Source organism: Fragaria vesca, linkage group LG6, assembly GCF_000184155.1.
Source record: "Fragaria vesca subsp. vesca linkage group LG6, FraVesHawaii_1.0, whole genome shotgun sequence".
Lineage (NCBI taxonomy): Eukaryota > Viridiplantae > Streptophyta > Magnoliopsida > Rosales > Rosaceae > Fragaria > Fragaria vesca.
In genome coordinates this window covers 31267765-31287364 of record NC_020496.1, presented here as the reverse complement: position 1 = coordinate 31287364, position 19600 = coordinate 31267765, and the positions used below count along the sequence as shown (strand labels likewise).

The window sequence follows — 19600 nt, the reverse complement described above, 5'->3', positions numbered from 1 at the left end:
CCCAATAGGAATGGGATTCCTAAGTAAATTGGGATGTATCATGCTGAGAAGGGAATACCATATGGACAAAGTGATCTTAATTCCTACGATAATTAGGTGTGTGGTCGTAAGGCGAATGCACACAAGCAGATCTGTAAAGTGAAATTAAACATAAAAGCAGAATTTCTGAGCCAGTAACCATATTCTTCCATAAGCTGTCCAACAATCACCATAATATTATTCAACCAAGAAAGATCATCTATTACTTCGCTTCCGCTTCAGTGTTGAAAATTGGAGGGGGACAGGAAGGGTAACCATTGATAAGTTGTTCTTCTTAGACACCTTGCAACCTAAGGTCTGATAATGCTTCCTCAACTCTGAGGGGCACACTCTGAGATCCTTTGCTATGTCTGTCAAACTTGTTTGGAATTCATCGGCAAATAGAGTGAGCACCAGGACATAACTAATGAGAAGATTACTTTTTTCGGTTGATAGCGTTCTTGACACTGCATCAAACATGGTTGAAAATTTATCCCTTATAATGCTTGGGAATCTGTGGGCCTTTGCAGAGGAAAGCCACTCGGGCTCCATGGAACGTTCTGCTTTGATAGGAATCGAATGCAGATCTTTGAACTTAATAAGATGCACAATGTATGACAAAATACTAGCAAGCTTGTTCTTCTTGTCTTCAACCTACAAACATAGACAAAAGATAAAACATAAGATGATTCAGTTCCTTGATCAAAAAGTGATAAAAGCAGAAAACACCATGAAGTTTTAACTCACACTAGATTAAAAGAATAATATCTCTAATCCTACTTATCAGATTGAAGCTTGGAATATAATAATCATATACATATAGGGTAGCAGTATTCATTAATCAACACATATAACTTCATTTTACATGAGTTTTAATTCAGATCATTAGGCGCAGTGTGAAGTTGATCATCGACATGCTTATGCAGGAGAATATTGTGCTCATTTATATTCTTGCATATAGAGGACATCGCTGATGCATTTGGTAATTTTTATAAACAAATTAAATGGATTTGGATCTCTGTATGCTAAACCATAAACCAGAATATATATAACACGTAACATGGATATTATTTCAGACTTAAGAGATCCAAAAACATTATACTTGTAGCTTGGTAATTGCAGAATAGGTTTATTACTGATTAATGTCCATCAAATCCCAACACAACTGTATTGACATGTACAAGTATTGCAAAAGCGTATATAATGCTTTGTATGAATAACGCATTTAGCTATATGCTTTGATGGTATTCAGGGAAGTGTAATTCACCAAAAGACAAATAAAATGATTTAAAAACTACATCTGAAATGCTTACCTCAATCTGCTGCAGTTTATGGATTCGGTTGCCAACAAATTGGGGAAGTCTTGATCCCCCTTCCAATAGCTCATGGATATCTTGGAGGTATTTCCACTCTCCTGTGAAGATGATCTTGTCCAGTGGATAAGCCTCCTGGGGAGTGGTGGCAGAAGCATTAAATGGTGGGGTGTTGCGATCCTTAGGGCCTTCGGAAGCTTCTATCAAATCCTCCCTGATTGTCATACCTTGTTTGATTACATCCAAATCCTTTTGAGCATCAGGATCATCTCCATGCTTCAACATTTGCATTTTTTTGTTCTGCAATGTCATAAATGATTAAATTTAATTAAGTAATGCTCCTATCAACTGCATTATTCTGCTTATAAGTATCTGAAACCATTCACTGTTGCAAAATCATTAAAATGATAAACTTCTGAATAGAAAATAATGCAGGAATAAAGTAGGGTAGCAGTTTTCCAACATGCTACACTAATGATTTCTTTAGGTTTTTCACCTATTCATTTTTCTGCAACCCTTGATCTTTTTTCTTATATACACTCAATACTGGCAAAGTAAGAAATAACTGACCACTAAACATCACAAGGAAGAAATGGAGTTAACAAACAGTGATACTGGAAAGTACAACAGAAACATGCTCATACATATTGGGCAGACTTTAGGCAATCATCCTTCTTCGTGTAACAAACAAGCACACGAGCCATCATATAAATGACCAAATTTTTCACATGAAAGTTTAGAGGAATATATGTAAAGTAGTTTTCACAATCTGGTTAGAACCAATAAACTGAATTATATACATACTACTAGTCATTGTCTACTGTAATGCTTACAAAAATTTCACTGATGAACACACACACACACCTAGTCAAGGCACTTACACGACTACACACACACACACACACACACACACCCCCCCCCTAGTCAAGGCACTTATGGTTGCAGACATGCTTGTGACGATCTCTTAGTCAAAGCTAAAAAAGAATGCAGGATTACCTGCCGTATTGACTTCTTTGTTCCATAACGATTATGAAGTTCTGTAAGTTTTTCTGCCTTCTCATGTGCAGCAAGTTTCCCAACCACTGAACTTGCAAGCTCCTTATTAGAGGAGGCAACACCTTGAACGTTTGGTTCTAATCTAAACACCTGAAAATCCGTACAAGAAGTACAACTCATAAGTATAAAGAGAAAAAAAATCACAGTATACAATAGAACAAGGGTCCAAGAACAAATGTTGTTATATTCTATCCTTGAATTTAGTCAATTTACTATCCAGTAGGTTATAATATCTCTGTCATCAGCAATGACGCAAAGAACACAGGTAAGCTTCTTAGACCCTAAACCACCTAAGCAATGGTGCTAAATTAATTACCTTGTTACTAGAAATAGGTACAATCTTCAATGTGTTGGTGGCCTTATCAAGAACACCAAGTCCATAAGAGCAGTGCTCCCCAGCTTGAGCTTCACCAGCATAGCTTGTTCCAACGAAATCAACCTTAGGTTCCTTCTCTGGGGTTACCACAAGCTGAAGCCTAGTACCACCTCTCTCTTTATGCCTAAAGACACCAACTTTGGTTGAATTAAGGTCTGGATCAAAACCAGATGGGAAATATCCCACCAAAGGTGCCATTCTCTCTACGTTTCCTCGGATGACTTTGATGACTGCAGGTTGGGGCTTATGTGTCTTGCTTCTCAAGTTTTGTGGTGCGACTTCCATCTCTTATTCTTTTCCTTCTCACGTCTAGTCGTCTTCTGTATTCTTCCTTTAGCAACAGGCTGGCTAGGGTTCTTCAATCTTCTATATATTGATTTTTGTTAATTTTATATCTTACATAATTAAGTAAATTGTTGACAGGTTAAATTTTTGAAAAAACAGAATTACCCATCACCAGTTAAAATAAAACAAATAAGTATTTCACCACTACTGCAAGGAGCTGGCAGATTTCTACTCAAGAATGTTCGATGTATTTCAGTAAGTTTATGAATCTCTTTCATTTTTTGTGAAGCTAAGTGGAGTTGATGGAGGAACCTGCACTTACAAGGTAAAAAGATTTGAAGTATATTTTGTGGTTTTTCGCATAGCTAAACTAGTAGCCAGTTGTAGTTGCAAAATGTCCGACTTTGAAGGGATCCTCCGCAAACATGTGCTAGCCATATTCAAAGCTACAAATGTCTTCACTCTCCCAGTGTTACATCTTAAAGCGAAAAATGGCAAGGAAGAGGTAATATTGGATTTGGGCACTGAATTACAAGGCAGTTCTCAGAAAAGCATGAAGATGCAGTACAATATTCTGTATAAGGAGGCCATCATATGGACCAGATATTTCAGGTGGCATTACGCGCATTAAGAGATGGTAGGATCACTTTGTTTTCCCTCCACACAAAAATTGAAAAGGGAAGCTACTGATTCATACTAGGAAACGTTCAGAACATAGAGAAAATCACTAGTTCAGAGAATGGAGCGACTCTTGGGGTTTAAGTGGACATTGCAAACATGAAGAACAAGGAAACAGTGGTACAAAGCAACTTGGTTAAACTCATTCAATAAACATTACAATTAGATCTTACACAATAGATCTAGGTAATCCCTCAACAGCAAAGAGGCATGGTAAAACACACACTACAAACCTATTTCACGGTAATTTCTAAAAGGTTAGAATGACACTGGTTAAATGAACTCGGTTTACACTCTTCATGTGACAATCTTCACACCCTTGTTCCTTTTCATCACATCTTCTTTAGGATCCATCTTCACAGGCAAAGGAGCCGAGAACAACAAATGCTCATTCTGACCCTGACCATGGCTTCTTCTCTGAGTCATTCTGGCTCTTGGGATTCTTTCTGAATCGCTGGTCTGCGGTGATCCACCTATTTCTAAGTGAGTATCATCACCATCCTCAGTCTGCTGAGCAAAGCCCCTAGCATCTTCGACTTCACTACAGTTCCCAACGCGCTCTCCATGATCATCACTGGAATCACTCCCATCCCCACTCCCATCCCCACTTGAAACCGTTTCATCACTGTTGCTAAAGACCCTAAACACATTCTCATTCTCCGCAAAGCTCACACTCTTCTTCACCTTAGGTTGAAACCCACACCTCTTCATCGCTGCCCCATTTTCATATTGACCTCCACTCTCCTCATCATCATCACTAACATGTTGAAACCCTTCCAGTTCCACATCCTCCTCCTCATTCTCCGAAACTCTAGCAAACCCGCGAATCTTCTCAATCCTCTCCCTCAATTTCCCAATCATCTCCCTCTGATCCTTCCCCACACCTCCACATTTGCTACCCAAACCCCTAGACTTGCTCACATTTTGAACATTCCTCACATTTGACCTCACATTCTTCACCGGTTTCACGCAAATTGCCTGTCTTTTCACCACAACCCCTTCCATAAACTCCAAGAACCGAACTAAATCTCTACTTATAGACCTCCTCCCATCTCTAACTATCGGATCACCACACTGTGTATACAACATTCACAAGCAAATATCTCTTAATACAACCCGAAAAAGATTCAAACTTTACCAAAAATAATGAAAAACGTAAATGACCATCAACATAAAGATTCAAACTTTACTAAAACCAATGAAAAGCGTAAATACCCATCAGCATTTTCACCTGAATAGAGTCGAGCTTGATGAGCAAAGCGAGTGCTTCCTGAGAAACAGAGTGAAAATCGAAGTGGGTCTGGTTGGAAACGGAAGACTTGAGAGAGGCGAAAGAGGATTTGATAAAGGCGAGGTCTTTGAGCTGCCGGAGAGTCCTTGATCGGCGAACAAGGAAGGCCCGGAAATGGGTCTGGATAACCCGAGCAGCATAGTCTCTGAGAGAGTAGGAATCTGAAGAGCGAGAGCGATTGGAAGAGTGGTGGTGGAGGGAAGCTTCGAGGGCTTCGATTCTGGAAAGAAGAGAGTGAAGTTGTTGTTGTTGTTGTTGAATGTGGGAAGGGTGTTTTGGGTGGTGGGGTTTGTGGGTTTTGTGAGGGTTTTGGTGGTGGTGGTGGAGGTAGGGATCTGGGGGGTTGGAGATGAGAAGTTGAGAGGCAATGGCTTGGAGAAGTGGGTCCTGTGGTGGAGGGTAGGAGAGGAGGTGGGATTGGGTGCAGTGGCAGGAGGAGAAGGAGGTGGTGCAGCAGCAAGTGGTGGTGGTGGGAGGGTGGTTTAGGTGGTGGTGAGAGTGAGGGTGGTGGTGGTGAGAGGCCATTGAGAGGTGAAATTGTAATGTTTGGGTTTAAGGTAATAGGGTTTGGTAGCAAAGAATGGACCCAAGTAGATGGATAAAGAGTAAAGGTTTTGACTTTATTCTTTTGCCTATCTGAGACAGTGATGGAGGGATCACATGCCTATGGGGCTCTGGGTCAGAGAAAGAGATTCCTTTCCATAAGTTGAGACTGATCGGAAAATGGACGGATTTGTCTCTCTGTGGTGAATGGGATTAATGGGAGTGATGTCTGTGAACTGTGATGAAGCTTGATGGCTGCCAAGATTTTGATGATTTGGGTTTAATTGGGTCAAGAGATTATTTTCATGGGCCATAATCACGGGCTTGATCAAAGTCATTATTCGTAATGGGAGTGATCCCAAGATTTTGATGATTTGGGTCTAAGATTATTTTCATGGTCCATAATCACGGGCTTGATCAAAGTCATTATGCGTTTTGTCATCTTTGGTGTCATATGAGGATATGAGAGGTGTGTTTGGATATAAGTGAATTCTCAAAAATTTAATAAAAAATGAGAAATTCTCAATTTTTCAGGGCACTTTTGTTTGGATTCTTCTCCTGTGAAATTAGCAATTTTCACGAGGAAATAATCATAGAATTTGAGAGCTTGAATCCTGACTTGAATTCCTAAAAAAATAGGCATCATTTATCAATTTCCTTAACTGAGGTTAGTCTAAATATTAATTTTTGTTATTTTAAAACTCTACATAATGAAATCCAAATAATGAAATTATTAATCAATTAAATTCAAGTTATATGGAATTGTAATTTCCGTGACTTTAAAATTTTCGTGGAAATTGTAATTACTTAATCCAAACACAATGTAGTACTCCACAAATTTGACTTCATATCTCTCAAACACATATGCAATTCAAATCTTCATTTAATATGAGAAATGCGAAATCGGTGTTACCAGGATGAAGGACTGGTTTGCAGCATCTAGCAGGTTTCTAGGCAAATTCGTATTCTTTAATTCTTAATTTATTTTTTATAATGGTTATTTATACGATTACAAATATAAAAAGACTTAACTGCATTTAAAAAATTCACATTTCAAAATAGTCCTAACAAATCAAAATAGACTGTCGTCTAAAACAGAAACGTCTAACCACTATGATCACATATTCATCTCCTAGGTTCGCCACTTCCAGCCGCTTAGGCAAGCACGAAGGCTGAGCTTTACGAACATTGACTAAAATACTTTAATCATGAAACTGGTTTTTGAATACGAAGTCATTCATCATATTTTTTTAACTGATACTCATTTCGCCCCCTTTATAGAAGTGAAATGTCAAAAACTAGAAATGCCTAACCACTCCGATTACACATTCTCTCCTAGGCTCGTTGACGTCGCCCAACGCCTACACACCAAGACGAGCTGGGTGGCCGAGTTTTAGACCAAAATACCTAAACATCGAACTGGTTTCTAATACTGAAAGTTGATTCGCTTCGTCTTTAGATGTGGGTGAATTTCTGGGAATTTAATCAAAAATGAGGAATTCCTAATTTCTTTGATCTCTTTCCACCGTTTGGATTATTATCCAGTGTAATTTACAATTTCCACGGGAAAATAATCGTGAAATTTGGGAACTTAAATTCCCGACTTGAATTCCTCACAAAATAGGCGGCATTTGTCAATTCTCTCAACTGAGGTTAACCTAAATATTGATTCTTGTCATTTTAAAATTATACATCATGAAATCCAAACAATAGAATTCTCAATCAATGAAATTTAAATTCATAAAATTGTAATTCCCATAACTTTAAAATTTCTGTGGAAAATGGAATTGCTTCATCCAAACACAACGGTGATTGCACACCAACGGTTGTTATCATTTAAACCAGTGAAATGAGAATTTACATGAAAAATATCTAGGAATTTTAAACTATAAATTCGATTTGTGATTGCACACCAACGGTTGTCGATCACTTGATCCATATAGTACACTTGAGATTTAGCTCATTGATTGAAACCTTCACCAATTATTGTCTCCTCTCTTGTTCATGACTCATCAAATTATATATACCTACACGTTGACGGTGCAAATCGATTGACACATTGATATACCAAGCCCTTAATTAACACCAAAAATAGAAACACTAGCCTGAAAATCAGCTCCATTTCTTGACCCGAAAACATTGCACAGATCCACCATATAAACGATGCACCTCACCTCGCTTGGCGCTTTCTTCCACCGGTCAAAAGTCAACTCATCGTAAGCAACAAACCACCTCACGCCACCCCATCACAAACACCGGCCTTTACCGTGCACCCGCCACCACTCAATCACCGTATTATCTTAACGTAATCTCGCTGTTAAGACTCACTAATCAAATCTTTCATTCTTTTAAATTTTAATCACAGAAGAAGGTGAAGGTGGAGCCCACCATGGATCACACACTCTTATATTCACGGTGAGCTCGTGATATGAGAGCACACAGATAAGACTGAGAGAGAGATCACTACTACTCTCACACTCACATTCACGTTTCAAAAACTTGGAAGCGAGTGAACTCAGTGAGCTCTTGACTCGGAGAGAGAGAGATAGAGCAATGGCGGTGTCGCAATTCTCTTGCGGCGGAGCAATGGAGTCGCTGCACTACAAATCGCAGTCGGAATTGATCGGTTTCGGCTCCCGGAGGAGCTTCAGTTCGCGGTTGTTGCTGGCGAGGACGTTGAGTTTGAATCCGAGGACTCACCGGAGCCGCTGCCGGAGGTCGGTTCTGGTCACCAACGTCATCAAGGATCCGACCGTCGAGCAAGGTTATCATCTTCATGCTTTGATTCTGAAATGCTTTGCGCTTTTCTTGTTGAAAATGTTGAAATTGATCATCAAAGTTCAAATCTAGCTAATTTGATAGGTGAGAGTCTCAAGATCATATAGTTGTGCTTGATTGATAGTTTGAATTTATTGATCAAAGCCACAAGATCATCTGTATAAAGATTTGTTTATGTTTGAATTCTGATTAGAAATATATGTTGAATTCTAAATTCTTATGTCTTTTTTTTTTTTTTTTTTTTGGATACTTAGAAACTACACTCAGCTCATGCACACCTGATGCTGTATCTATTGCTTCAAGTATCAAGTACCATGCTGAGTTTACGCCGTCGTTTTCTCCGGAGCACTTTGAGCTTCCAAAGGCCTATTTTGCAACTGCGCAGAGTGTCCGTGATGCGCTTATTGTTAACTGGAATGCAACGAATGATTATTATGAAAAGTTGAATGTAAAGCAGGCGTATTATTTGTCAATGGAATTTCTACAGGTTTGTGATGAATCTTCAGCATTGCTTTTCACAAGTAAACATCTTTAGCTTGAAAGACATCTTGTTTCATACTGTTTCGTTTTGCAGGGTAGAGCACTGTTGAATGCAGTTGGTAATTTGGAGCTAGCAGGTGCATATGCGGAGGCTTTAAGCAAGCTCGGACACAAATTAGAAACCGTGGCTCACCAGGTGCTGGTTCAGCTAGTCTTTACCTTTTCATTAGAATATACTTGGAGTACATATATGTCAATTTTGAACAAATTAGTTACCTTGTACTTCAATTTGGTTGATTAATTGTAGGAGCCAGATGCTGCGCTTGGGAATGGGGGTCTCGGTCGGCTTGCCTCATGCTTCTTGGATTCTTTGGCAACTTTGAACTATCCAGCATGGGGTTATGGACTTAGGTACAAGTATGGGCTGTTTAAACAGCGAATTACCAAAGAGGGTCAAGAAGAAGCAGCCGAGGATTGGCTTGAGGTGTGCATATTTTCTGTCATCACCTTCATTTCAAGTGTTTCAGTCTGTAATGGCTTGAGAAATCATTAGATTTCTACTTGTTGCTGACTCTTGTAGATGGGAAATCCCTGGGAGATTTTGAGGAATGATGTTTCATATCATGTAAAATTCTATGGCAATGTTGCTACTGGATCAGATGGAAAACGGCATTGGATTGGAGGAGAAGATGTAGTGGCTGTTGCTTATGATGTTCCAATACCAGGATATAAAACTAAAACGACTATCAACTTGAGGCTATGGTCAACCAAAGCTCTGTCACAGGACTTTGATTTATATTCTTTTAATTCTGGGGAGCACACGAAAGCATTTGAAGCTTTAGCAAATGCCGAAAAGGTTTGTATACTGTATGTCTTTCTTTTTGTTTTCTTCATTTTCCATTTATTTATATATTTGCAAATTTATCAGCTCACCAAAGTCCATTGAATTAGCAAATCCAGATTTTAGGTTTTATATATTTCAGCTGGAGAGGGGGGAAGGGGGATGGCACTTACTGCATTTCTTCCTACTATTGAAAATACACAGATTGTGTGTGCATATGTTCCAATTTCCAAGTGTCAATATCTACCTATTTTGGATTTTCCACTACCAGTAGTTACATGGTCAAAATTTCCTTGTCCTGTTGCTATTTTACCACATACAGTTCAGCTGGTAAAATGTCAATTTGTCAAATGCTTATCAGATTTGCTATGTACTTTATCCTGGCGATGACTCACTGGAGGGCAAGACACTTCGTCTGAAGCAACAATATACTTTATGTTCTGCTTCTCTCCAAGATATTGTTGCACGTTTTGAGAGAAGATCCGGAGCAAACGTAAATTGGGAAGAGTTCCCCAAGAAGGTTGCAGTGCAGATGAATGACACTCATCCAACTCTCTGCATTCCTGAACTGATTAGGATTTTAATGGATTTAAAGGGTTTGACTTGGAAGGAGGCCTGGAGTATTACTCAAAGGTGACACCTGTTGGCTATTTATGGTCATTTATTGGTTATTGTGTAGGAAAAATGTAATATATGTAGTTAACAAAGGGGAAACTTATAGGACTATTTAATTTACTGGGAGAATAGTAGGAAGACGATAATAGAAGCAAGCGCCTCATAGTTATTAGTAACGTAGAGAATCTTTTTCCTCGCTTTTATTGGGTGTTTAATTAGGTACATTGCATGAATTTATACCTGGTTATCTGTATACTTGTAGCCTATCCACTTTCTTTATTGGTCCTACATTAGTAGTCTGGAATTTGGTTTCTTCATATGCTATAGTTGCCTCCAAAAACACCCTTTTTTCCATCTCAACAAATTAATCTTAAAGCAGTTAGTTTCTATTTGCTAAGACTCTTTATAACCATATATAATACTGTTTCTTGAATGAGGTAACGTGTTCAACTGTAGTAACTTTCTTTCCTCACATCCTGCTATTCTTTATGCTAGAACGGTCGCATATACAAACCATACTGTTCTACCTGAGGCATTGGAGAAATGGAGTTTGGAACTTATGCAGAAACTGCTTCCTCGACATGTGGAGATCATAGAACTCATAGACGAGGAGGTAATGCTGGAATATATACATAATTTAGTCAATCTACCTTTTGTGTTTATAAATATGCTATTTCTTACAGTTTTATATGCTACAGCTCATTAACACAATAGTGTCGGAGTATGGCACATCAGATTGTGATTTATTAGAAAAGAAACTGAAGGAGATGAGAATTCTAGAAAATGTTGATTTGCCTCCTACTTATGCGAAGTTATTGTTTCAACCCAAAAAAGGCTCCAGTGTTCTTCCCACTGAAAAACTTGAAGATTCAAACAAGGATGAAAAACTTGAAGATTCAAACAAGGATGAAAAACTTGAAGATTCAGAAAAGGATGAAAAACTTGAAGATTCAAACAAGGATGAAAAACTTGAAGATTCAGAAAAGGATGAAAAACTTGAAGATTCAAACAAGGATGAAAAACTTGAAGATTCAAACAAGGATGAAAAACTTGAAGATTCAGAAAAGGATGAAAAACTTGAAGATTCAAAAAAGGATGTCAAAGCTCTTGATGAAGAAATTGAGCCTAAGAAGAAGCCCTTAGAGGAAAAGAAAAAGGCATCTCCGAAACCACCTAAGCTAGTTCGTATGGCAAATCTCTGTGTTGTAGGTGGTCATGCAGTAAATGGTGTTGCTGAGATACATAGTGAAATAGTCAAGGACGAAGTATTCAATTCATTTTATAAAGTAAGCCTTGAAATTTTTATTGAATATGAGGCTCCTTCAAGCTGGAAAAAAGTCTCTAATTATTGATTTCTGATTTATACCCTCTGGCAGTTGTGGCCTAAGAAGTTTCAAAACAAAACAAATGGAGTGACACCAAGAAGATGGATCCGCTTCTGCAATCCAGACTTGAGCAGTATTTTAACCAAATGGATAGGCACAGAAGACTGGGTCTTAAACACTGAAAAACTGGCCGAATTACGACAGGTAAAAGTCTGAAAAGAACAATCTAGTATGAATAATTTATTATTTGTCCAGTACCATTGTTATAGTTATGTAATTAGCAGAGTTATTTCATTTTATGGTAGTATGCGGATGATGGGGATCTCCAAACTCAGTGGAGGCAAGCAAAAAGGAGCAACAAATTGAGAGTTGTGTCATTCATCAAAGAAAGAACAGGGTATTCTGTCAGCCCTGATGCAATGTTCGATATCCAGGTAATTTTCCTAAATTGAAATTTATTTCTTGGTATATTGATGACTGATGAGTGCTAAAGCTGGAGCACTAAATAATATTTTACCATGAGAATGGTGAGAAGACGAATTTTGTGTCTGAATAATTCACCGCAATAGAATTTAGTTCACCTGTACAAAAAAATAGAATTTAGTTCTATGTAATAGAAATCCATTAGCTCATTTAATGCCTCTCAATATGGTCTATTGATGGTTCAAATATATCTTATAAAACATAGGTCCTGGCAACCTTGTGCATTATGTTCATTGTGCATCAACTATGATCGTCTTCACAAACATTCCTTGTATTATTCACCACATGCATTTTAGTTTTCTTGTCCTGTTCCCCCTACCCTAATAATAATAATAAGTTAAAAAAAACAGAGATATGAAAATTGAATGCTTGTTTTCAGGTGAAGCGCATTCATGAATACAAGAGACAACTTATGAATATCCTGGGAATTGTTTACCGCTACAAGAAAATGAAAGAAATGAGTGCTTCAAAAAGGAAAGCAGAGTTTGTTCCACGTGTTTGTATGTTTGGAGGAAAAGCATTTGCGACGTATGTACAGGCCAAGAGAATTGTGAAGTTTATCACAGATGTCGGCGAGACTGTAAATCATGATCCTAGTATAGGGGATCTACTAAAGGTATGATATCTTTTGAGACTAAATATTTTTAATAAATGATAACTAGTTAAGCGTTCTCAACAATATTTCTGTGCGAATAGTGTCTTGGCATTAAAGCTTGGTAATTATTTGTGTTCACATTATATATATATATATAGGATTTTTCTAAGCTGCGGACTTCCGCACCAATGGTTTTGGTGCGGATTTTCATTTTTGCACCACTTTTTGATCGAATTTCCTCATCTCCACCGTCTAGTATCTAGATAATATTGTGTAGATCATCTCTGCAAAATTTCAGCCAATTTGGTAATCGTTAAGGCCCTCAAACTCGAAAAACAAATGGACAGACTGAATTCTGTCAAACATGAACCCTCAAAACTGCGTTTTTCTGTTATAAACATGAACGGTTCAAGTTCGACAGAATTATGTTCATCCATTGGTTTAATCGATTTTGAGTGCCTTAATGATAACCAAATTGGTTGACATTTTGCAGAGATGATCTATACATTAGTATCTAAAGACTAGACGGTGGAGATGTGAAAATTCGATTGAAAAGTGACTATAAAGTGCACCGTAAGAATAAATGCAGACATCCGCACCTGAGAAAATCTCTCTATATATATATATATTTGATTCATTATTTTTGTATGCCTTCCTTATCCGTATCATGGGTTTGGTACGGAAACAAATTATATAAACAAAAGTCAGCACCTAGTTGACTTCGCATATTCTTTGGACTTACATGAGTGTTTATGATGTTCTGTGAGTTTCTTTGAATTACTGATCCACTAGATTATACTATTGAATGTCTTGTCAGGTTATCTTTGTACCTGATTATAATGTCAGTGTCGCTGAACTATTAATTCCTGCAAGTGAGCTCTCACAGCACATCAGGTAATTTAGTTCATTCACAATATTGTTCATTTGTGGGCCATATAAGTTCACTGTGATGTGGTGAACTATAATTTGCAACTGTTAGACAATTGCAACCCTACCTTATGTGGTCTCCTTTTTTATTTAATTTTTTTTTTCTTGCAGTACTGCCGGAATGGAGGCCAGTGGAACAAGCAACATGAAGTTTGCAATGAATGGCTGCATCCTAATTGGTACTCTGGATGGAGCCAATGTCGAAATAAGAGAAGAGGTTGGAGCAGATAACTTTTTCCTTTTTGGTGCTGAAGCTCATGAGATTGCTGGTCTCAGAAAGGAACGAGCTGAGGGCAAGGTTTGTCTCGATAGCTTGTTTCAATTGTTTTCTTCTAGCTTTGAAACAGATCTAGAGAAAATGTTCTGCATAGGAATATGATCATAATGACTCTTCTTCTGGTTAGTTGGTCAATAAGTGAAATTTACCTTGCAGAAATTTTCTCTTTATCTTTGAATGCAAAGCAAGTAGTATAATCATTTATTTCTGTGTTTATCTAAGTTATATCTCATGAGATGTCTTAATCTAGCCTGTCCGCATTGCAGTTTGTGCCAGACCCCCGTTTTGAAGAAGTTAAGGAATTTATCAGAAGTGGTGTTTTTGGGTCATACAATTATGATGACCTGATCGGATCCTTGGAAGGAAATGAAGGATTTGGCCGGGCTGATTACTTCCTTGTTGGCAAAGACTTCCCCAGTTACATAGAATGCCAAGAGAAAGTTGATGAAGCGTATCGGGACCAAAAGGTGAGTTACATTATGCCCCCCTGATCTGTATGCATGCCCTCGTTTGTTAATACACATGATTCGTTGATAAGTACCTTGAGGGCGTACATTACTTGCTTAATATCGTGTGAATCTATATCGTTTTGTTTCATTAGTATCATAGTATGTTCTATGTTTTGGAACAATAGGCTCCAAATGACTTGCTAGGCATCATCTAACATGTATTTTATATGGCCACGATCTACAAGCAGTGTTTTGGGTTATTTGTGCCTGATATATAGTACTGTTGTTGGGGCAGAAATGGACAAAAATGTCAATCCTGAACACAGCAGGCTCATCCAAGTTTAGCAGCGACAGAACCATTCATGAATATGCTAAAGACATATGGAACATCAACCCTGTCGAATTACAGTAGGGGGGTAGATTCTGGTGAGCAAAGATGGTCTTACCTGATGGTTTTGTGAACTTTTGATGACCCTCCACTTTCGGTTGCTACTCTACATCCACTCTCTCATGTAATGATGTAAAGGTAAATAATCCAGAATAAAGAGCAGATTTTGGTTGTTCTACTACCAACTGTTAGTCTCACTACTCTCGTATGTAAAGTAAGTGCTCGGAATAAACGGAACATCATCTAGTAAATGAGTTCATCTTTCACTTCTCTACTTCAGCTGAGAATTTACCCTTTTGTTTGCCCAATGAGATCTATGAACTGAAGAGTCGGAGAGTACTCTCCCTTTAATTTTTTTTTTTAACAATATGTTAAATAGTTCTGCCTGTATGTAAAATCTTCTGCTTTTCCACTTTCCTTCCGTTAAACTATGATTTCAAGCTTGTATGGCTTCTGGAAGAACATGAGAAGCAGACTAGAGTCAGTAGACTAGTCCGGCTGAATGGCATTGGCTTCTTTGTCGTTCATTGAATTATTCATACACCTAGCTAGTTATAATACGACCAAGCTAGAATTCCATAAACGAAGATGAACTCCCTTATGCTTCAATCTTTGATTCCTTTCCTCGTGATCAGTTCCTTTCTCTCATCAATCTTCCAGTTACTCTTTGGGCCGATGATCCTCAATATGCCAACTGCAGCCAGGCTATCAACTGTGGCGACATCTCTAACATCTCCTACCCCTTCTGGGGAGTGAATCGACCTAATTACTGTGGCCAACCCGGTTTCGAAATCAAATGCCAAGACAATGTCCCAATGATCAACATGAGAAATATCGACTTTAGAATTCTTGAGATGAACTCTAGTAGTACAGCTCGGGCTGTCAAAGTTGCTAGGAACGATTACTGGGGAACCATCTGCCCCCCTACTTACGTTAACACTAACATCAACTTTTCTCTGTTCAATTATGGTTCTGGGCTTCAGAACACGTCTTTTACTACGGATGTAATACTTCTTCAAATCCTACAATGGTAAATGCATTTGTTTGCAACAGTAGCGTCACTGTTTCCTATTTCACACAATCACAAACTAGTAAACTCCCTTATGATCCAGTTGCAATTGGGGCATGCCAAAGTGAGGTTCTGATTCCGGTTCTCGAAACCGCTGCTCTGGCTATCGAAAGCAATACAACAACGATCCAAGAAGCCATGGATGGGGGTTTCGTACTGGGATTGAAGATTGATAATGGTCCATGCAACAGTTGCGAAGCATCAGGAGGGAAGTGTGGGATGAACACTAGTAATGGGGAGTTCATGTGCTTTTGCCAAGATCAGCCCTATGCAGCAACCACATGTAGTAGTAAATCAGGTATGATTAACTGCATATACTGTACTTCCTGTAGAGAACTCTTGTAGTTACTGATCAATTGGCTAGAAAAGAGGAGCATTCTTATGATTTGATCTGTTTTTGTTGCAGGTTCAACTTCACTATCGGTCAGTGCGAGTCAGCTTGCCTTGTTAGTTTTCCTAATTACTCTCCTGTAATCCCTAGTGATTGTAACTACATGCTTACCTACCTTGTGGCAATTTTGAGTTCCTCTCCTGCGCTTTGTAAAATGCTAGGATAAAGATCGATCTCCTGGTCCAACTTGTATTTTAAATATCTTTTGCTGTCAATAACTTCATCAGGCAAGAGTTGTCTCTCAAAAATGTTATTTCAGGTTCTTTCAGTTTCAGAGAACTAGAACCTGAGAAGTAGACTTGTACTAGTCTATGCTGTATGACAGTGATTTTTATTTTTGTTTTCTTTTTGCCTGTCACCTTCATAAGAATATTTCAGTATTTCAACTATCCAACTCCAGTACAACAAAATTTCACTGACTTAGACCAGCCAACTACAATCAAATAAAGCTAGGAAAGTGTCAACTCTTTCCGGATTGCAAATCAAGATGCATTTCCTTCAACCCTTCAATATTCCTTTCCTTGTGATCACTTCCCTTTTATTCTTAATCAAGCTTCCTTCTACTCTATGTGCCAATGATTTTCACTATGCCAAGTGCAACCAGGCCATCAAGTGTGGCAACATCTCAAACCTCTCCTACCCCTTTTGGGGAGTGAACCGGCCTAATTACTGTGGCCAATCCGGGTTCAAAGTCCAATGTCACGACAACATCCCAATGATCAACATGAAGAATTTCAACTACAGAATTCTTGGAATGAGCTCTAGCAGTACAGCTTGGACAGTTAGAGTTGCTAGGGATGATTACTGGGGAACTCTATGTCCCTCAAGTTATATTATCTCCGCAACCATTGACTTCTCTCTATATAATTATGGTTATGGGATTCAAAACTTGTCTCTTTACTACGAGTGTAATACTGTTTTATCTCAAACTCTTTCTAGTATGTCTCTAGTTTGCAGCAATAACATGACTGTGTTGTTTAGTACACCTGAATCCAACCGTGATCTAGGTAGTCTGGACCTCTGTAAATATGAGGTTTCGATTCCAGTGCTTGAAACAGCTGCTCTGGCTCTGGAAAACAGATCAACAACAGTCCAAGTTGCGATAAACGGGGGTTTTGAATTAGCCTTGCAGATTGATAATGGTCCATGCATTATTTGTGAAGCATCAGGAGGGAAGTGTGGTGTTAACACTGATAATGGTCGATTCATGTGCTTTTGCCAAGATCGGCCTTATGCAGCAAGCACATGTAAGTATAGATCAGGTATGAGATTTGGATACTTCGCTCATGTCATTTGATTTAGAACAAGTATCAGAAAATTAGTTCAGGAGTCATGTAATTGAGTAAATTGTTAAGTGCATATGTCCCATGTAAGTATTTTATGTAAGAAAATGACACACTGTCACATCATGACTGATCATACGAATTCAAAGAAGTTATAGATCATAATAGCTAGAGAATTAAAGGATTCTCATGATTTGACCTATTTGGTTGCAGGCTCAAGTTCACTTCCTGGTTTTGTCACAGGTACGTCTGTACGGTGAATACATGACAGCTTAAGTTTCTTTGAATATTTTTCATCTCTTTTTCATTGTCTTGTACAAATAATGAAAACCTACTACTTAAATTTCCGAGTTTAGGCATTTCGGCGGACAATGATAATTGCTATCTGTGCATTGTGCATATCAAGGAAAAGAATGGTCTTCTTCAAGAAATTCACAATGAATGAGTCTGATATTGAGGAATTCATAAGGATTAATGGATCACTTGCCTCAAAGCGGTACAGTTATTTAAAAGTGAAAAAGATGACAAACACATTCAAAGATCAGATAGGGAAAGGAGGATATGGCACTGTATACAAAGGAATCCTACCTGATGGCCTTGTTGTGGCAGTGAAAATGCTAAGCGGATCAAAAGGTAACGGAGAGGACTTTATAAATGAAGTTGCTAGCATTGGTAGAACTTCTCATGTCAATGTAGTCACTCTTTTGGGATTCTGTTATGAAAGGGATAAAAGAGCTCTGATTTATAAATACATGCCTAATGGATCTCTAGACAACTTCATACATAAACAAGGATCTGCTAATGCAAATTGCCGCTTGGAATGGAAAGCATTGTCTGAAATTGCAGCTGGCATAGCTCGGGGCCTAGAATATTTACACCGTGGTTGTAACACAAGAATTTTACATTTTGACATAAAACCTCAGAACATTCTTTTGGACAAAGATTTTTGTCCAAAAATCTCTGATTTTGGCCTTGCCAAGCAATGCAATACAAAAGAGAGTATTGTATCGATGATGGGAACGAGAGGAACTGCAGGATACATTGCACCAGAAGTATTTAGTCGAAACTTTGGAGGGGTATCTCACAAATCTGATGTTTACAGCTATGGGATGTTGGTTCTTGAAATGGTTGGAGCAAGAAAGAATTTAGACTCCGGAGTATCCCATACTAGTGAAATGTTTCCACATTACATTTATAAAGATCTAGAGCTTGAAAATGATGAAAGTATTTTCGGGGCTATATCAGTGGAGGAAAACGAAATTGCAAGAAAGATGATATATATTAGTCTTTGGTGCATTCAAACATGTCCATCTGATCGGCCATCAATGAGCAAAGTGGTAGAGATGCTAGAAGGTCCCCTCCATTCCTTGCCGATTCCACCGAAGCCTTACTTGTTTCCAGCTACAAGATTTGCAGACGAATCTACCACATCTCAACCATCTGAAACAGGCTAACTCAAGTGTTGGCAGGAGACACAAAGATGGACTCCATTCAAATCCATTTGAAAAGGATTCTTGGAATGTAAGTTTGATTTATGCAACTATAAGGTTTGAAAAATTTAGGATGGATTGTAATGTCACTTTCGTTTGAGTTTTGTGAACTTATAGTTTCTAACATGATAAAGAAAAAAAAAAACAAAGGGCATAAGAGTGGATAATTCTCACCAATGGAATGAATACGATCATATGATGAAGTAATATACAGTTAGATCTTGCTTTTTCATCGTTGGTTTTTCTACTATGCACTGAACTGAGGTGTGGCAATTTAGATTTTAGAAGCCACAGAGGCCGGTCTTAATTTGTAGCACGTCCTAAATGTTACAGGGCAGACATGCACATGGCCAGTGAGCATAGATTTAAAACCAAGTGATCCCATGATTCCCATCTATACTCACATGATCTCTCACTGCTGTGGCACAAAATATTTTGTATATTCAATCTTGGTATATGCCCAACTGAACCACCTAATGGAACCTCAACAAACAGCTCATCCCATATCAGTGATATCGCTCTCAGCTAAAGGAACAGCTTCAAAGTTTGTAAGGATTCTACTATATGGTGTCTCAGTCTAAGGTTGCTTGCAAAAAGAAATTGATACATTATATATGGATAATGGGGAGAAGTAAACATCAATTATGTG

The 19600-nt window shown here is 38.3% G+C and overlaps 4 protein-coding genes across 4 annotated transcripts; 2 read left to right on the top strand and 2 right to left on the bottom strand.

The window, feature by feature from the left end:
- Positions 1-234: 234 nt before the first annotated feature.
- LOC101306367 (DNA-directed RNA polymerase I subunit rpa49-like) lies at positions 235-3048 on the bottom strand. The gene is made up of 4 exons (XM_004306049.1): positions 2704-3048; positions 2328-2477; positions 1332-1631; positions 235-672 (listed from the first exon to the last, which is right to left on the bottom strand). The coding sequence occupies exons 1-4, from the start codon at positions 3046-3048 to the stop codon at positions 235-237; spliced, it is 1233 nt and encodes a 410-aa protein (XP_004306097.1).
- Positions 3049-3888: 840 nt separating this feature from the next.
- Positions 3889-5564, bottom strand: LOC101298238 (BAG family molecular chaperone regulator 8, chloroplastic-like). The gene is made up of 2 exons (XM_004304193.1): positions 4958-5564; positions 3889-4800 (listed from the first exon to the last, which is right to left on the bottom strand). Exons 1-2 carry the CDS (start codon positions 5540-5542, stop codon positions 4024-4026), a joined length of 1362 nt encoding a protein of 453 aa, XP_004304241.1. The 5' UTR covers positions 5543-5564; the 3' UTR covers positions 3889-4023.
- Positions 5565-7788: 2224 nt separating this feature from the next.
- Positions 7789-15134, top strand: LOC101297942 (alpha-1,4 glucan phosphorylase L isozyme, chloroplastic/amyloplastic-like). Its single transcript, XM_004304192.1, has 15 exons — positions 7789-8324; positions 8593-8825; positions 8913-9014; positions 9126-9302; positions 9399-9674; positions 10021-10292; positions 10770-10887; positions 10973-11560; positions 11651-11803; positions 11905-12033; positions 12462-12698; positions 13495-13571; positions 13716-13902; positions 14148-14348; positions 14626-15134. Exons 1-15 carry the CDS (start codon positions 8114-8116, stop codon positions 14740-14742), a joined length of 3078 nt encoding a protein of 1025 aa, XP_004304240.1. The 5' UTR covers positions 7789-8113; the 3' UTR covers positions 14743-15134.
- Positions 15087-18915, top strand: LOC101306077 (probable receptor-like protein kinase At1g67000-like). The gene is made up of 7 exons (XM_004306048.1): positions 15087-15105; positions 15379-15748; positions 15811-16085; positions 16194-16210; positions 16732-17425; positions 17675-17712; positions 17818-18915. The coding sequence occupies exons 1-7, from the start codon at positions 15087-15089 to the stop codon at positions 18913-18915; spliced, it is 2511 nt and encodes an 836-aa protein (XP_004306096.1).
- Positions 18916-19600: the final 685 nt, after the last annotated feature.